The following is a 16,446-nucleotide window of genomic DNA, read 5'->3' on the forward strand; positions in this document are numbered from 1 at the left end:
GGGTAGCACTTCGTAGTTATTGTACTATTTTTATTCTCGAAAACACAGCGAGCTCTTGTTACATGCTATTTAAGTGAAGAAACATTAAGATTCAAGAAACAATAAGTCTTTAAATAGAATATCACGTTTTCCTAACATAATATAATAAAATCATTGTATGAAACTTTGGATTGTTACTAACTAGATGGTCGAGTTTTCGTAACGCTCCTTGGAGCTACAGGCGTGCCTGCAACTCTAGGTACAGTTACGAATAAGACTGGACCTTGGGGACATCTAATCAAACCCTACCCGAACTGGTCGTGGTTCAGACCTAATGACTGTAATAGTATACAAAGCGTTCATAGGATTGCAGTAAATAACTTAATAGACAATCAATTTTTCTAGACTAATCGAGTACTATAATATGGTAAATTTTCTCTACAGATCGATAAATGTAACAGACTGTGGATCTTAGACTTGGGATTTAAGATGTGTTGCTGTACAGTGTGTCCCCCTAAATTGGTTGTATTTGATCTTGACTCTGATGTACATCTTAAAACGGTCATAATTCCTGATAGTATTACAAAGTACAAAAGAAGATCTTCAATATTTGTGACGCCAGTAGTTGATACCGAAGGGCCCCAATGCGAGAAAACTACGGTAATTAACATATATTTATTGCATTTTGAATGAAAATAAGAAAAGTCAGAACAGTTTTTTTTAGGTATACATTGCAGACACACATAGAAATACTTTAGTAATTTACGATGGCCAAAGCATGCGGAGTCTGAATCATAATACTTTTAACTTTGATCATAACGCTCAAATTTTAACGTCAGGTGTAAATAAAGTAAAAGCAAAAAATGGCATCCTTGGCTTAGCTATCTCACCTCAGGTTTACCCTACAGATCCCAAATTCTTGTACTATCGTCCACTTAGCTCTAAAGGATTGTTTGCAGCTAATATTAATGAACTTGAGCGTAGCTTCCACGGTGAGAACGTAAATTATTTTGGGGATAAAGAACTACTGCCAAGTCAAGCCGTAGCCATGGCGTTTTCAAGTAAAGGTACACTCTTCTTTGGACTGACAGAGGAAAGTTCAATTGGATGTTACAATCAATACAAAAAATTAGTTCGTGGCAATATAGTTAGTACTAATAGTTTGACAATAATCAATAAGATTCTTAATGTTATTCAATGTCACTCTTATACATTGTTATTTTTTGTATTTCAGGGAATAGTTGACCAAGACGCCGAACGGCTTGGATACCTTAATGGTGTCAAGGTGATTAAATCATCAAAAAAGCATCCAATAGAAGAACTATGGGTTCTGTCAAATCATTTTGTGGCATCACTTTCTCAGTCATTCATGCAAAACGACAAAGTTAAATTTCGAGTTTTAAAAGGTAGTGTTAAAAATCTTGTCAAGGGAACCGTGTGTGGTTAGCCAAAACGCAGATAGTATTATATCGATTCTTGTATTTAAGAATGGTGTTTTTGTCGTGAAATATAGTAAATATCAATAACACTGTATTTTGTTTTTTTATCAAAAGTCTAAAAATTTTGATCATTTCATGTATACATTTCCTCAAATGGTTATCTCTCCAATAAAAGAATTCATCAAATAATAAAACCAATGGCTATTGCTGTTGTATATAATTTTTTATTTTATCCCCTGACGACGTTTCTCTCCTCTTTGGGTAGGAGCCTTTTCAAGTCCTAATTTTATAAAATATACACGAAATAAATTAACTTGAGGTAACAATACATCCACGTTATCACATCTAATAACATTTTAAAAACTAAGAACAATAATAAACAATTTTAAATACAGTTACAAATTAGAGACTTACAAAAAGGTTATTTTGTTCGAAGATTCAAACAACGTCAGTACCCAACGAGGGCACATAGTCGACTGACCTTACATATTCAAATTATCAAATACAAATTTTACATACACATATAGACGAAACCAACATGTGTTACGTATATATTCAATCTATACAGTGAAAATGCGCGATAAATTCAAATTACAATGAAGGATATAAAAACACAAATATTAATTTACTTAAGTAACAAGTGTATATACCGTTGAAAAACTTAATTTAAATTATTACAGTCTAACAGTCTATTAAAATTGTTTGTCTTTTCAATAAAAATCATCTCAGACAATAATCTCTTATAATAATTCTGTTCTATATCTATAATGTTGATTTCGTTGTCACTAAAATTAAAAGAGTGCCCTGTGTCTAAATGATGTTGATATAAGGCAGACTTCTCACGTTTATATTTTATGTCACTTTTGTGCTCATTTAACCTAATACTTAATTTTCTTAATGTCTGACCAATATAACAATTACTGCAATCTGAGCAATCAATCTTATAGACAACATTCGGATTATTTAACTTTTTCAATATGTCTTTTCCATACATTCTATTGAACGGCAATTAATTACTACTCTTAAAAATAACATTAATAAAACTTTTTGAACAAAATACCCTCAACTTATAATCTAACTCACGGAAATAAGTCTATAATGATAACTAATGAGCCAATAGCATTATTAACAGGACTAATATTATTTTGACTATTATTAATGGACTTTAAAAAATATAATCTTTTCTTTATACAACTTTCGATAAAATCTAAAGGATAGTTATTTGTTAGCAATACTGTATAAATATATTTGAAATTGTTTGAAAAATATTCAGGTGAAGAAAGTTTGTAATTTTTATCTACTAAATGTGAAACTATTGCTTTTTTCTGTGAAATAGGACAAATTAATATAAAATTATGACTTGAAAAGGCTCCTACCCAAAGAGGAGAGAAACGTCGTCAGGGGATATGATAAAAAATTATATACAACAGCAATAGCCATTGTTCTTATTATTTGATGAATTTCGTCTTGCTCGCTGTTGTTGGAGTCATAAACATCATAATCTTCAATAAAAGGTTCGTAAAATTATAAATTAACTAACTAAAAATACTCAAGTAATCAGAAAACTTATATTGGAATATAGGCTTTGAATTCGTCATTGAAACTATAAAATAACATTTTTTTTGTAATTACTCTGACAAAGTTATCGTGTGGAAATATTAAGCAACGACATTTGTGGCTAAATTGTTGGTATAATTTTAATTTCATAAGTTGATACGATAATTCTTACTTCGAATATGTGAACAGTGTCAACAAAAAATAATAGGAAGCTTCTTTTTAGTTGACTATGTTTTTACTTTGTATCCTAAGATGGTCGTAATAAGGTGGTCCATTAGCTTTAATACCAGCATACAAAAGGTAGGATTTTGTCTTATGTTACAATAGTACTGTTAATACAATATGTGGAAAATACTTACTAACGAAGAGAAAGCTTTTTTTTACAGTGACAATCGTTTTGTATCGTTTTAAATTGAGTTGCAATCAATCAACATTCAGAAACTTCTACGTGGTTTGTTGAAGGTGATTTGTTGGATAAAGGTTAAAAAAAAGTATCGTTATCATTCAATTGCTATTGTTCAACATGAAGACACTTTTTTATGGTCATTTTTTAGGATGCAATAATGTAAGGAAAAACCACGCCGTCTGGTGAAAGGAGATTCTCGCTGGAGGCTAAATAGAGTACGTATCAGAAACCAATTCTCTGTAACACTTGTAGGAGCAACCGCTTATCTGAAGAACATTTGTATGTACGTATTATTACATATCTACAGAAAAAATATAAATCTATGAGCACTAATCCAAGAGCTACCAAACCTAATGCGAGTATGCGAATGGAGAGAGCGAATAGGCCTAGAGTGATATGGGAAAAGGGGTATCTCAGCGTGCGACGCGATTTGAGCGCATCAGAGAAGCAGTACTGTTTGAGACATTCGAGTATACGGTAGGTAAGGGCTCCATGGCTCTGATCTTCTTTAAATTAAAAATAAATTAGCATTTTGTAATCAATCCATCTCCTTGTGTGACTTGTTCCTTCTGTTGACTAATTCCCGATTCTCATCCCTTAGAAAAGGGGAAAAAAATGCAATGATGGACTCTGGAGTAAATTAGGCGTTGAAGAAAAAAAAGTCAATGTTAGAATCGAGACAGAAACTTAATTGCATAATATTTTTAGAGACATTATTATATTGCGCACACATTAACCATATTGGACGAAATATTCTTAGTAAAAATAAAATTTTAATATTCAAGAAATAACGACATGATTCAAGCTATATAAATACGTTCCATTTTTCTTTAATAAATATTTTGATTTATCCGCACTTTTTGTTTGAACGCACACAACATTCAACAACTTTCTTTGCACTGGTTAAAAAAGCATTAAATTTTGTTATCTTGATCAATTTCATTATCTTCATTGATTTATTCAGATCTAAATTAATAAGTTTAAGGTAACAACAAAATTTAATGCAATATTTTCATCAATTCAAGTATTAAAAATTTTTCTATTTAAATACTGAATTTATCGAAGTAAAATAATAGGCACTACATTATTTTAAACTCCACTGACAACAACTGCTAACAATTTGTAACCATATACAAAAATCACCTACTTTCACAAATAAATGGAGATACTTGGACAAAAATTTATTGCCCAGTAGTTAAAAAATTATTTCCATTTTCGTTTCCTCTCAATTGCTCTCGATTAAAATACAAGCCTAAGGAGAAATCAAGCACTTACGAGAAAAGCAAACCAGTGCTTCTAGCAACAAATAATGAAATTTCACCTTCCTGTATCAATTTAGTCCACTGGTTTCTCTCTAATTGGTTGTGTGCGGATGAAAGCCATATAGCCAGCGGCGCCAAAGTTAAATCACACCTTAGAACAACGAGTACCGTTGTAAATACAGTCCAACTAGCGATGACTAATTATTTTATGGAATTTGAAACAGTTAATTGCACTGCGGTTTGGCTGTATTTTTTAACAAGTCTCTTATTAAAACTCCAGTAAAGTATCTAAAATATTTAGTGTAGCTTACAAAAAAATAGAGCAACACTAAATTACCTTCAAGAGACTAAATTTTATTGTACAGAAAGTTATTAACTATAATCAATAATGAAACAATTATTTATGATATTGATCTCACAACTACATCCCTAATAAATTCTATCTATTGAATACTGAAGTTCCAAAAGCTCTGCATTAAAGTTTTATTTTTAATTACTACGTGGTTTTTACTTCATGTTCTCTTTTTTTTGATACAACAGAATCATCAAGGTTGTCTTGCATACTGCAAAGAGTAAGGAATCTCTTACACATAATTTTTACATGTCCCACTGGAAAGTAAGCATAAAATGTTCTTAGAGAAACTTTTATCAAAATTGCTCGTCTAACATTGGGCGTTTTTTTTAACCTTCGGACATTTACTGACCTCTCAGTAGAAAAAATTGAGTACGTACCTAGTGTGCATCCAACCAGGGCAAGCCCAAGGAGTCCCGGTGTTTGCCCTGGCGACATGTACCACCAGGTACGAAAACTACTATTCTGCAATTCTTTTTACAAAAATGCATAAATTGTAACTTTCAACAAGATTATGATTTTTTTTCCTACGTCATTATACTGGTCAACAAATGACTCGTCAAACATTTTCCTTAAATCTGAAAAAGATATTGCTGTAATAATGTTGATACAAGTGAAGGAATTTATTTTATTGTTGGTACGTAGAAAGTGACTTTTTAATGACTTAAGGTACTTGATAATTTCATGTTTCTTTGTCTGAGTTATAAGTCCACTATTACGTAGCTTATCTGAATTTATAATTTATTGTGTGACGGAAAAAAAACAAGTAAACAAATGAATTAGCAAAAACTTATCACAACCAAGTAGGACCCGGTAAGCGGCTCATAAACAGTATCTGAACAGATATATATATTAAACTTTGTTAAGTGAGTAGACTTTTTTTCACATTGTATAAATAACTTTCAACACTTTCAGTTGTAAAAAAAGCATATTCTTCAACAAACACGAACCAACAAAACTAAGTAACCAGTTCATTTGGGCTGAGAAAACTATCACATTAAGTACATAAATTTTAACTCATCTTGACTAGAACAACTACGCATAAATCGACGTATCAATTCTATGTAAGGTACTGAATACATTTTTCTGATAAACTACTAAGAACAATATTTTTTTTCTGTAGCTTGTATATATTCTAAAATTTTTATAATTGAGAAACCCTCAACCTTTATTACAAAATGATTAAAAAAATGTAATACAGATGACACGTTTAAAAATAGTAATAAAACTATATAATTTAAGCACAAGTATTTTTTCGATGATTAAATCAATATTTGTTATAAAAGATAAAAAATATTCGAACGAAGTTGTATTGAATATTATGGAATGCCATGTAGTTTAATGTTGAGTAAGAAACGGGGGATTATTCACAACTTTTGCTAAAAAAATCAAAAACACTTATAACACTTTTAATCTGACTGAAACAATTTATAAATTATAACATGTTTAATTTTAGATAATACATTATTCGGCCTCTAGCAATCACTCATCCAGTAATCGAAATGCACATTATTACTTATATCCTGATTTTCGTGATAGTACTGGTAGTGTCGGCTGAAAAAATAAATGTAGTTCACGAGTGGAAATACATTGACTTTTTGTGGCCATCCGAGAACGAAAGAAATGATGCTATCAAGTCTGGCAAATACATTCCTTCGTCCATAATTCCCATGGATGTCGATCGGGATCAAGGTTTATAAAAACATTTTTTAACTTAAATTATACTTTATTATTTAAAAATATCTTTTTTACAGCTGGTCGCATTTTCATGTCATTCAGCAGAATTGATGGCATACCCGCAAGTTTGGGTGTAGTTACAAACATAACTGGATCTTGGGGTCCCTTAATAAAACCCTACCCTGATTGGTCATGGTTTGGATCTAGCAATTGCAATAATTTACAGCTGGTTTTTAGAATAGCGGTATGCAGCACAACATACTACATTAATTTCTAATCCGTACCAAATATGCAAACCATATCATACATTTTTTTTTTCTTTAGATAGATAAGTGCAACAGATTATGGATTTTGGACAGTGGGTTTGTAGGAAATAAGTCGAGTACAATTCACTGTCCATCCAAGCTGGTGGTATTCGATCTCAACACCGATAAACACATCAGGACCATTGAAATACCTGACAAATTTAGGAGTTATCGGAATAGCTACACGTTGCTCGCAACACCAATTGTAGAAACTGAGGGACCTTTTTGCGAGAAGACTACCGTGACTATTTTTTTTTCTTACATAATCCTACAGTTGACTTAATATAAATCTAGAATAACTGATGTTGCTCTACTTCAGGTGTACATCGCAAATATAGCCGGTAAATTGATAATTTTTAACGGCAAGGAAATTTGGAGCTTGAACCATACGACTTTTGAGTTTGATCCCAAGGCTACAGTTATCACTACTGGGGTGCATAATATAACGTGGGAAGCTGGCATCCTTGGCTTAGCCATTTCACCCCAAGTCTACTCTGATGAACTAAAATATTTGTACTACCGTCCACTCAACTCTTTTGGTTTATTTGCAGCTGAAACTAATGAGCTAAGGCGTAGTTTTCAAGGTACTAGTGTTAATTATTTTGGGGCTAATAACGTTCTGCCTAGTCAAGCTGTGACTATGGCGTTTTCAAGTCAAGGTACCCTCTTTTTTGGATTGGTAAAAGAACATGCCATAGGTTGCTACAATCGATACAGGGAGTTAAACAAAACAAATATTGTAAGTATGATGGCTCGATAGATTCTATTACAATTTCCGACCAAGACTTTGCGTATGATTGGATTAACTTTTATACTATTTTTCTTTAATAATTCAGGGAGCAGTTGCTCAAGATTACAAACGACTGGACTATCTCAACGGAGTAAAGGTTATCAGACCATCGTCAATTTACGAAGAAGAAGAATTACTAGTGTTGTCTAATCGTTTAGTAGTATTTCGGTCAGATCCTCATCTTTTACAGAACAACAATACCATCAAGTTTCGAGTTTTGAGTGGTGTCGTCCGAGAATTGGTTAAAGATACAATTTGTGACACACCAAATCATGAATAATGATGTAAATATCATTAAATACCATTAAATACATTTGGTCTTAAAGCCTAGCTCATGGAGTTGTAATCGCTCACCACGTTCATTCAGTTTCATTAAACTTAATAGATAGAAAGTTTGTGCATATTTTTTCTAAACTAACTTCCTTCTAAACTTGCCAGCCTTGAATTTATTGTTTCTTTGACTTAATTGTAGCAATATTGATTAAAGAAAAGCCAAAGTCATATTATTGAAAAATAATTTGTGCAAAACATTGCTTGATTGTTCTCATTTAATGGGCCATGAAATTATCAATTTCGTAATCATGTTAACGCAATCAAAGAATTTTTTTCCTTAAATCGTACTTAAATCATCATTTAGTGAACCATTTAAGTCATTCAAAAATTAAATATCTGTGCATACGAATGACAAAATCACTGTCGAACAGATCATTTCAATTTCATTCTTTGATCATAATAAGAAGGAATATTGATCCACAAAAATTTTATCAGAACTTGGTACGTGATTTATAAATAATATCTTAATAAAAATGTATAGTATTCATTAAAGAAGTGTGTTTTTTCTACTACCTTCCAGGAGTTAACCATTAGGTTAGAAAAAAAATCCTTGATTGAAGAGATCAAGCTTCACGTGAGGTACGAAGCAAGCTGTTCTCGTGAATCATAAAAAAAATTTAATTAGTCGTTTAAAAAATTCTACGATATTTATAAAGTACTTGAGCATTCATTTCTTACGTAGACTTATTACATGATATAGTAGCCATTGCCAAGTAAAAGAAATGGAAAATAGTAATTTTATCTAAAACGTTTTTAATAAAAATTTTCTGTAAGTATTAAAAATAACAAAAATATTGGTTCAAACTTACGGAGTCAAAGTGATCTTATGATTATTAAAAATATAAAATTTGTACGTAATTAAGTAAAAACACAAAAAAATTCTAATGAAATAAGAAATTTGGCTTCTTCAGCGTGATTATTCAATATTTAGCATATCTTTTTCAGCTAATAGAAAAAACTTTCGTGTTTAATAAATATAAATATTCGGAATGCGGTTGATTACTTGCGGTCTGATCCTCGTGACAGTGTTATTTGTGTCAGCGGAAAAAATAAATGTTCTTCATGAGTGGAAATTTGTCGAATTTGAGTGGCCATCTGAGCTTGAGAAAAATAATGCCATCAAGTCTAAAAAATATGATCCTACCTCAGTCATTCCCATGGACGTTGATCAAGATCAAGGTAAATTCAATATTATATTATTCAATAAAAATTTTGAGGTGACTGATTTTAATTACGTAAACTTAAAACAGCCGGTCGAGTTTTCGTATCATTTCCCAGAATCAGGGGCGTACCTGCAACTTTAGGTACAGTTACCAATATCACGGGACAATGGGGACCCTTGATTAAGCCCTACCCGGACTGGTCATGGTTTCAATTTAATCATTGCAACACTTTACAAAACGTCTACAGAATCGAGGTAAATGACAGTAAATATTGCATACCCTTCTAAGACAAAAAAAAAAAATTGAAAAAAAATTTGAATTTTTTTCAGATAGACAAATGCAATAGATTATGGGTTTTGGACACTGGATACAAGGGCTGGTGGTCAAAAACAAGCTACTGTCCACAAAAGCTAGTTGTTTTTGATTTGAACACCGATAAACATATAAGAACTATTGAGATACCTAATCACATTGCAAGAGACAAGAATGGAGATTCGTTACTTTCCACCCCAGTCGTTGAAACAGAAGGGCCCCGTTGCGAAAATACTACAGTAATAAGTATTCTTTGACACTATTTCTACATATACTTTGAATAATGAAAAAACTGAAATCAATTTCCATTAGGTGTACATAGCCAACGCAATCGGGAAATTGATCGTTTTTAACGGAAAAAACATTTGGGCTTTGAATCATACAACTTTTGAATTTGATCCCAAGGCTCAATTTATTACCACTGGGGTACATAATATAACGTGGGAAACAGGCATCCTTGGCTTAGCCATTTCACCTCAAGTCTACCCTGATGAACCAAAATATTTGTACTACCGTCCACTCAACTCTTTTGGTTTATTTGCAGCTGAAACTAATGAGCTAAGGCGTAGTTTTCAAGGTAATAGTGTTAATTATTTTGGGGCTAATAACGTTCTGTCCAGTCAAGCGGTGGCCATGGCGTTTTCGAGCCAAGGTACACTTTTCTTTGGACTGACAAAGGAAAATGCCATAGGATGCTATAATCGATACAGGGAACTGAATAAGTCAAACATTGTAAGTGAGTTTTAATGTAAATTTTTGGCATTGATTCTTAAATCGTTGTTTTTTACTATTTTAGGGAATAGTTGCTCAAGACTATGAACGACTTAATTATCTGAACGGGGTAAAGGTAATTAGATCATCGACAGCCAACCTACAAGAGGAACTATTAGTCATTTCCAATCAATTGTTAGCATCGCAGACGGATTCCAATTTTTTTAGTCAAGAAAATACTGTTAAATTTCGAGTTTTAAGTAGTGCTGTGCAAGATCTTATAGAAAATACCATTTGCAATGCCCCTTAGTAGTACTAAGGGCCAAAATATTGTTTTGTGAAATTTATATTTTTCTCATCAAAAAACTATTAACTGTAACAATAAAGTATTGTTTATATTTAACGATAATACATTTTTAATGTCATACACAAAAATCTGAGCATTAGTTCTTTTTCTATATTTTTGTTGTCCCAGCACCGTAAACTACACAGCTGAGAGCACTGACACTACCTCTGATCCTTGCACTTGCTCTTGTCTAATGAGAATGAAAATCACTTTATTGCTTACAAAGTAGTCTTCGAATTTAACAATTAAATACTGTAATTGTTAATCTCAACAGTTATTGTGCTAAGCAGTTATAGAGATGTTGTAATTATCTCATTATGAAGAAGTATACTTTACGGAAAGTATTATATATTTTTTTTTTTCTTGATACTTGATTACGATTTTTTTTTGTAAAATTCAGGCAGGTAAAAATAATGATACTTAAGGTATCATTAAGTATACTACATATCTATTCCAATCTTACATTATCTATCGATTCACTATTGATAATAAATCAGTTATCAAATTTTAATGATTGATTTATGCTAACAAAGACAATACTAAATATTAAAGATTTTAAGATGACAAAAAAAAAAAATAAAGAATTAGGATGACAAACGTTGAAAATAAAGAAAGAAAGAATTTATTTACTAGAGTCACCATAAAAAGGTTGAGCCATAGTATTTTATAATAACTCTTTTTACATGATCATTAAATTAATAGTTTTTAATTTCAATAAAATTTATCAATAATAAATTTAAAAAGTCAAAGTGCCGGTGTATTCTTAAAAAGGTATCTTTTTTAGTCGTAAAAATAACTGGAATTATTTTTAAAAACGAAGAAGAAAAGTTTTCTACACTCATTCAAATAGATGCAGCAAAAACCAAACATTTTGGCTTTGGGTTCTAAAATTAGCTGTTGGGACCTCAAGCCTTACATTCACCGTCCCTTGAAAAAAAAATTACAACGAAAAAAATAAAATTCGCAGATGCACGTAAGAAAATATTATTTATAGTTTTACATCACAACAAAAACGATTCAGTAATTCTCGCGAAAACAAATACGATTTATGCTCTCCATGAAAAAAAATATAATTTAAGTCTTAAAAAAAAAATATTTGCATAGCCAGCTTTGTATCGTTACACACATTGTTTTATCATATTTTGTTTTTTGCTATTGATATATTCACTCAAAATGAATAACTGTTTTATCTTGTTAAACATTATGTACTAGTTTTATACCTCAGCCATCATCTAGGCTGAACTAAATAAAAGTTATTTAATTGCTAAAAATATCAGTACAACTCGAGTTGTTAAGTCTCAATAAGTAAAAAGTATATAAGTACTGACAATCATACTTAATGTAAGAAATTAATTTATTATTAAGATTCAAGAGTAATTTTTTTAACAGATTCTACAGACTACTTAACTTTTCTTTACAAAGAAGCCACCGTGCATGTTTTTGTTAATAAAAAATTCTGAGTATTGATGGGAAGTTATGGTATGTTTTTTTGCAAGAAGAACCGTATCATATTCACAGTTTAATAGAGCCACAGACAGTTCATAATATTTTGTAAATATTATACCATCACTCTATGTGTATTTTTTAAGTAGATTATGATTCACCCACGATCATTTATGTACTAAAATATATTTTTGAAAATTGAAAGTTAATTAATCCTATTATTAGTAAACAATTGAAATATATTTCACCTCAAAATAGTGTATGGTAGATCTTGTAGAGCAACTTTAATGATAAAAAAGCTAATTACTGAATTGTGATACCCAGAAGACTATTTATTTAGTCCCTTACTAATATTAAAATACCTTAATATGCAAGAGCTCGAATAAATAAGTGGTTAGTACACTAGTCTTCCAGCCAAAGATATTCATGATGTTATTTCATCGAAGCACACACGTCACTGACGAATATAGTGACATGTGGTTCTTAATCGCAACAGTACGTGAAAAAAACTCGGCTTACACATGGTATGCAGTTCTACTTTACACGCTATGATCATGTATGACGATATAAATAAGAAAGATATGAGTACGGAGTTCCATAGGCTATGAGATTTATTATTCATATCTTGGTGCAAAATATGTTCTTTGGTATGATTTTATCTTAAAAACTCCTGTACAAAACTTGTTTTTCTGACTGTCTTTTGCAACAATGCATGAATGAAATTTTGTTAATATTGTTATTTGTTCAACTTACTTGTAAAGATATTCTCATTAAGCTAAAAGCTGCATCTTGAAAAGTATTTTCATGCAAAATAATTTAAAAACAAATTTGAAACATCACTTGTTTACCATTACTTAATGATCCTTGAATTCACATGGTAACACTTATGTTGATACAATTGAAGAACTTCCCACCCTTGCTCTTAGTCAGATAATAACATGCTGGATTATTTAAGACACATAAAAGTTCAACAACTGTTCATACGGATTGTAAACTCACCATCAAACAGGTCCTCCAAATTTTGTTTTTTAAATTTAGAAGGAGTAAAATTTTTTTTATAAAAATTCATCAAAAGTAAAGACTTGGTAAGTAAATTATAAATACCTTTTTAGTCAATTTAATCTACCCTTTGTCTTGTGTATTTAAGTTTATTTTTATGTTTACGTACATGATTTTCCATGCGTCTAATAATAAAAAGCAGCGTGTCGATAAAAAAAAACACAAGCCTACGAGTTACATAAAAATTTTTTTTGAGCTACATTTACTGTCTCACATTAAAATTACTTACTAATTTTTGATAAAAAAAGAAACTTTAATCGAAAAAGAAAATTGTACACAAAGTTCGAATGAGCATTTCTGGTAATCGATATGAAAAATAATTTTTTTGCTGCTTCAGAAAATAATTACACAAATAATAAAATATTTAAACACCACAATTTATTTTTGCATAAGCTCATTTTGTAAAATAATAGTAATTAAATTTTACACAATCTTGCACAAATTATACGTTTATAAAATAATCTTAAAATCTTATTCGATTGAGTAAAAGAATAAAAACACTTAACATAATCGACACGAAGTAATACGATGATTAATAATTTTTCTGGTACTTTTTTTAGAGTACGTAGGTAAACTTGTTTCTTCCAAGTATCAATAGTAAAAATGCGCGTGTTCACATGTATCCTCATCCTCGTGACAGTACTGGTAGTCTCGGCAGAAAAAATAAATGTTGTTCATCAGTGGAAATTACTTGACTATTTGTGGCCATCTGAAGTCCAAAGAAATGCAGCTATTCAATCTGGGAAATATAGACCTACATCAGTCATTCCTATGGATGTCGATCGTGACCAAGGTTAATTGACACAAATAATGATCATACATATTTTTAGGATTACATTTTATACCAACTTGAATAAGATTATTTTCAACTTATACCCTTCATTTATTTTTAACAGCTGGTCGAGTTTTTGTGTCAATGCCTGGGCTTGTAGGTGTGCCTGCAACTTTAGGTATAGTTACCAATATCACAGGACCATGGGGACCCTTGATTAAACCCTACCCCGACTGGTCATGGTTTCAATATGGTAGTTGCAAAAGTTTACGTAGTGTCTACAGAATACAGGTAAATAGACGGACTTACTATATCTTTTTCGAGATAAATAAAATTTTTGAACCATTACATTTTTTGTTTAGATAGACCAATGCAACAGATTATGGGTTTTGGACACTGGATACAAAGGATGGAGATTACAGTCAAACTTCTGCCCACAAAAACTAGTTGTTTTTGATCTAAATACCGACAAGCTTATCAAAGTCATCGAAATACCTAACAATATTTCAAAAGATCACAATGGATTTTCTTTATTGGCTACCCCAGTTGTTGAAACTGAAGGACCAAAGTGTGAAAAAACTACTGTAATTACTGATATTTTTACACTGACCTTAAATTTTCTTTGCGTTGCCGAGAACTAACTTATACCTTTTCATACTAGGTATATATGGCCAATGTGGTCGGAAAGTTGGTAATTTACGACGGGAAAGATGTTTGGGCCCTAAAAGATAAAACTTTTGATTTTGATCCCAAGGCTAAATTTATCACCACTGGGACGCATAATATAACGTGGGAAACTGGCATCCTTGGCTTAGCCATTTCACCCCAAGTCTACCCTGATGAACCAAAATATTTGTACTACCGTCCACTCAACTCTTTTGGTTTATTTGCAGCTGAAACTAATGAGCTAAGGCATAGTTTTCAAGGTAATAGTGTTAATTATTTTGGGGCTAATAACGTTCTGTCCAGTCAAGCGGTGGCCATGGCGTTTTCAAGTCAAGGTACACTCTTTTATGGACTGACAAAGGAAAATGCCATAGGATGCTATAATCGATACAAGGAACTGAATAAGACAAACATTGTAAGTAAGTTTTAATGTAAATTATTGGCATTGATTCTTAAATCACTGTTTTTTACTATTTTAGGGAATAGTTGCTCAAGACTATGAACGACTCAATTATCTGAACGGGGTAAAAGTAATTAGACCATCGTCAGCCAACCCACAAGAAGAACTATTAGCTATATCTAACCGGTTGTTAGAATCACAGTCTAGTTATGATTATCTTAAAAACAATAACAATTTTAAATTTCGAGTTGTAAGTAGCATTGTTCAAGATCTTGTAAAAAATACAATTTGTGATGCGCCTCAGTAATGACTGAAATTTTGTTTTGTACAACACGTTTTAAAGCATGCCTCGTGAGGTATTGTTAATTTCAACAGTAATAAGTAATTGTAATTATTAAAGCACTTAATTTTTATTTTAACTTAATTTTTTTACTTTTTAATAACCTATCTGTCAAGCTAAGGATTATGTAAAAAGTGTATTAGCAATATTTTTTGTACACAAATAATGTAAGTTAAAAAAAAAAAAAGAAATAAACAAATTCTATGTCAAAAATTAAATATGCAATTGAAATCTAGATTCAAATTACTTGTGTGAGAACTGTGCAAAACAGATTCAATTATTTTCTCTTTTTTGCAACAACGCATGAGTGGAATTTTTTTCAAAAGTCATTTTCTTGTTATTTGACTTGTCATAATATTAATCCACAAAAAACCAGACTCTTATCACACAATTAATCGCAAAATAACACTTAATAACAATTTTTATCTGATTTTAATGAGTCTTAACTTAACAATGTTGTATTGATGTTGATTCAAGTGAAAAAATATATTACTTTCCTAAGATTTTAATTATTTAAGTAACTTGACAGTCATTTACCTGTTTTTTAAATTATAAATTGACTATAAAACGGTTCGTTTTATATCCATTCTACAAAAATTCTACGAACGCAGAGGACTCTGGTAAGTAGTTCACATATTGAAACTAGCTAGAAATATATTTGTACTTGTTGAATGAGTAAAGATTTTTTTTAATTACATAAACATTTTTTCACACTGGCAGTGATAATTAATTTATCTTATTTAAAAAATTTAAAACATATTGACAATGTTCTTGACATTTAAGAAACTATCACGTAAAAACATCAATGTATAGATTAGAGGTGTATCTTTGAAAAATGCATGCAACGGCTAGTCGTCTCGAAAACAGGTCTTCAGAAGTAGATCTTTTAGAACTTTTGCCATGCAATAATGAATATTAAACTGCTGGTAGCTTTTTCGATTTAAATGGCACGGTATTTCTGAATAATGTTTTTGAGCTATAGAAAACAGAAATTTGCAAAAAGTTTTTATCTTGAAACATTTTCTTTTCAGTTTCTACTAGAGCTTTAAATATCTTTATGAAAAGAACAGTTAAAACTTTTAATTTACGTTGACATTTTCATACAAAACTCACTTGTTATGTCTTAAAATTTAA

At 30.9% G+C, this 16,446-nt stretch overlaps 3 protein-coding genes across 3 annotated transcripts in view; 2 read left to right on the forward strand and 1 right to left on the reverse strand.

Annotated features, from left to right (window-relative positions):
* The window catches only part of LOC106638910 (royal jelly protein-like protein), a 54,949-nt gene extending 53,343 nt beyond the window's left edge, over positions 1-1,606 (forward strand). The window contains exons 3-6 of the mRNA XM_014352295.2: positions 185-351; positions 424-639; positions 704-1,126; positions 1,214-1,606. Of these exons, the coding sequence (XP_014207781.2) occupies positions 185-351; positions 424-639; positions 704-1,126; positions 1,214-1,426 (1,019 nt within the window). The 3' untranslated portion in view covers positions 1,427-1,606. The remainder of the gene's footprint in view (positions 1-184; positions 352-423; positions 640-703; positions 1,127-1,213) is intronic.
* Positions 1-16,446, reverse strand: part of LOC106638871 (uncharacterized) — a 238,404-nt gene that overhangs the window by 149,767 nt on the left and 72,191 nt on the right. The gene's annotated exons all lie outside the window — the stretch shown is intronic.
* LOC149374208 (royal jelly protein-like protein) lies at positions 13,738-15,279 on the forward strand. Its single transcript, XM_089594806.1, has 5 exons — positions 13,738-13,927; positions 14,031-14,197; positions 14,269-14,490; positions 14,568-14,987; positions 15,052-15,279. The coding sequence occupies exons 1-5, from the start codon at positions 13,738-13,740 to the stop codon at positions 15,277-15,279; spliced, it is 1,227 nt and encodes a 408-aa protein (XP_089450932.1).

The sequence above is a fragment of the Copidosoma floridanum genome, unplaced genomic scaffold, assembly GCF_036245765.1.
Source record: "Copidosoma floridanum isolate Cflo_tuat_1 unplaced genomic scaffold, Cflo_Japanese_pri ptg000021l, whole genome shotgun sequence".
NCBI classification, from domain to species: domain Eukaryota; kingdom Metazoa; phylum Arthropoda; class Insecta; order Hymenoptera; family Encyrtidae; genus Copidosoma; species Copidosoma floridanum.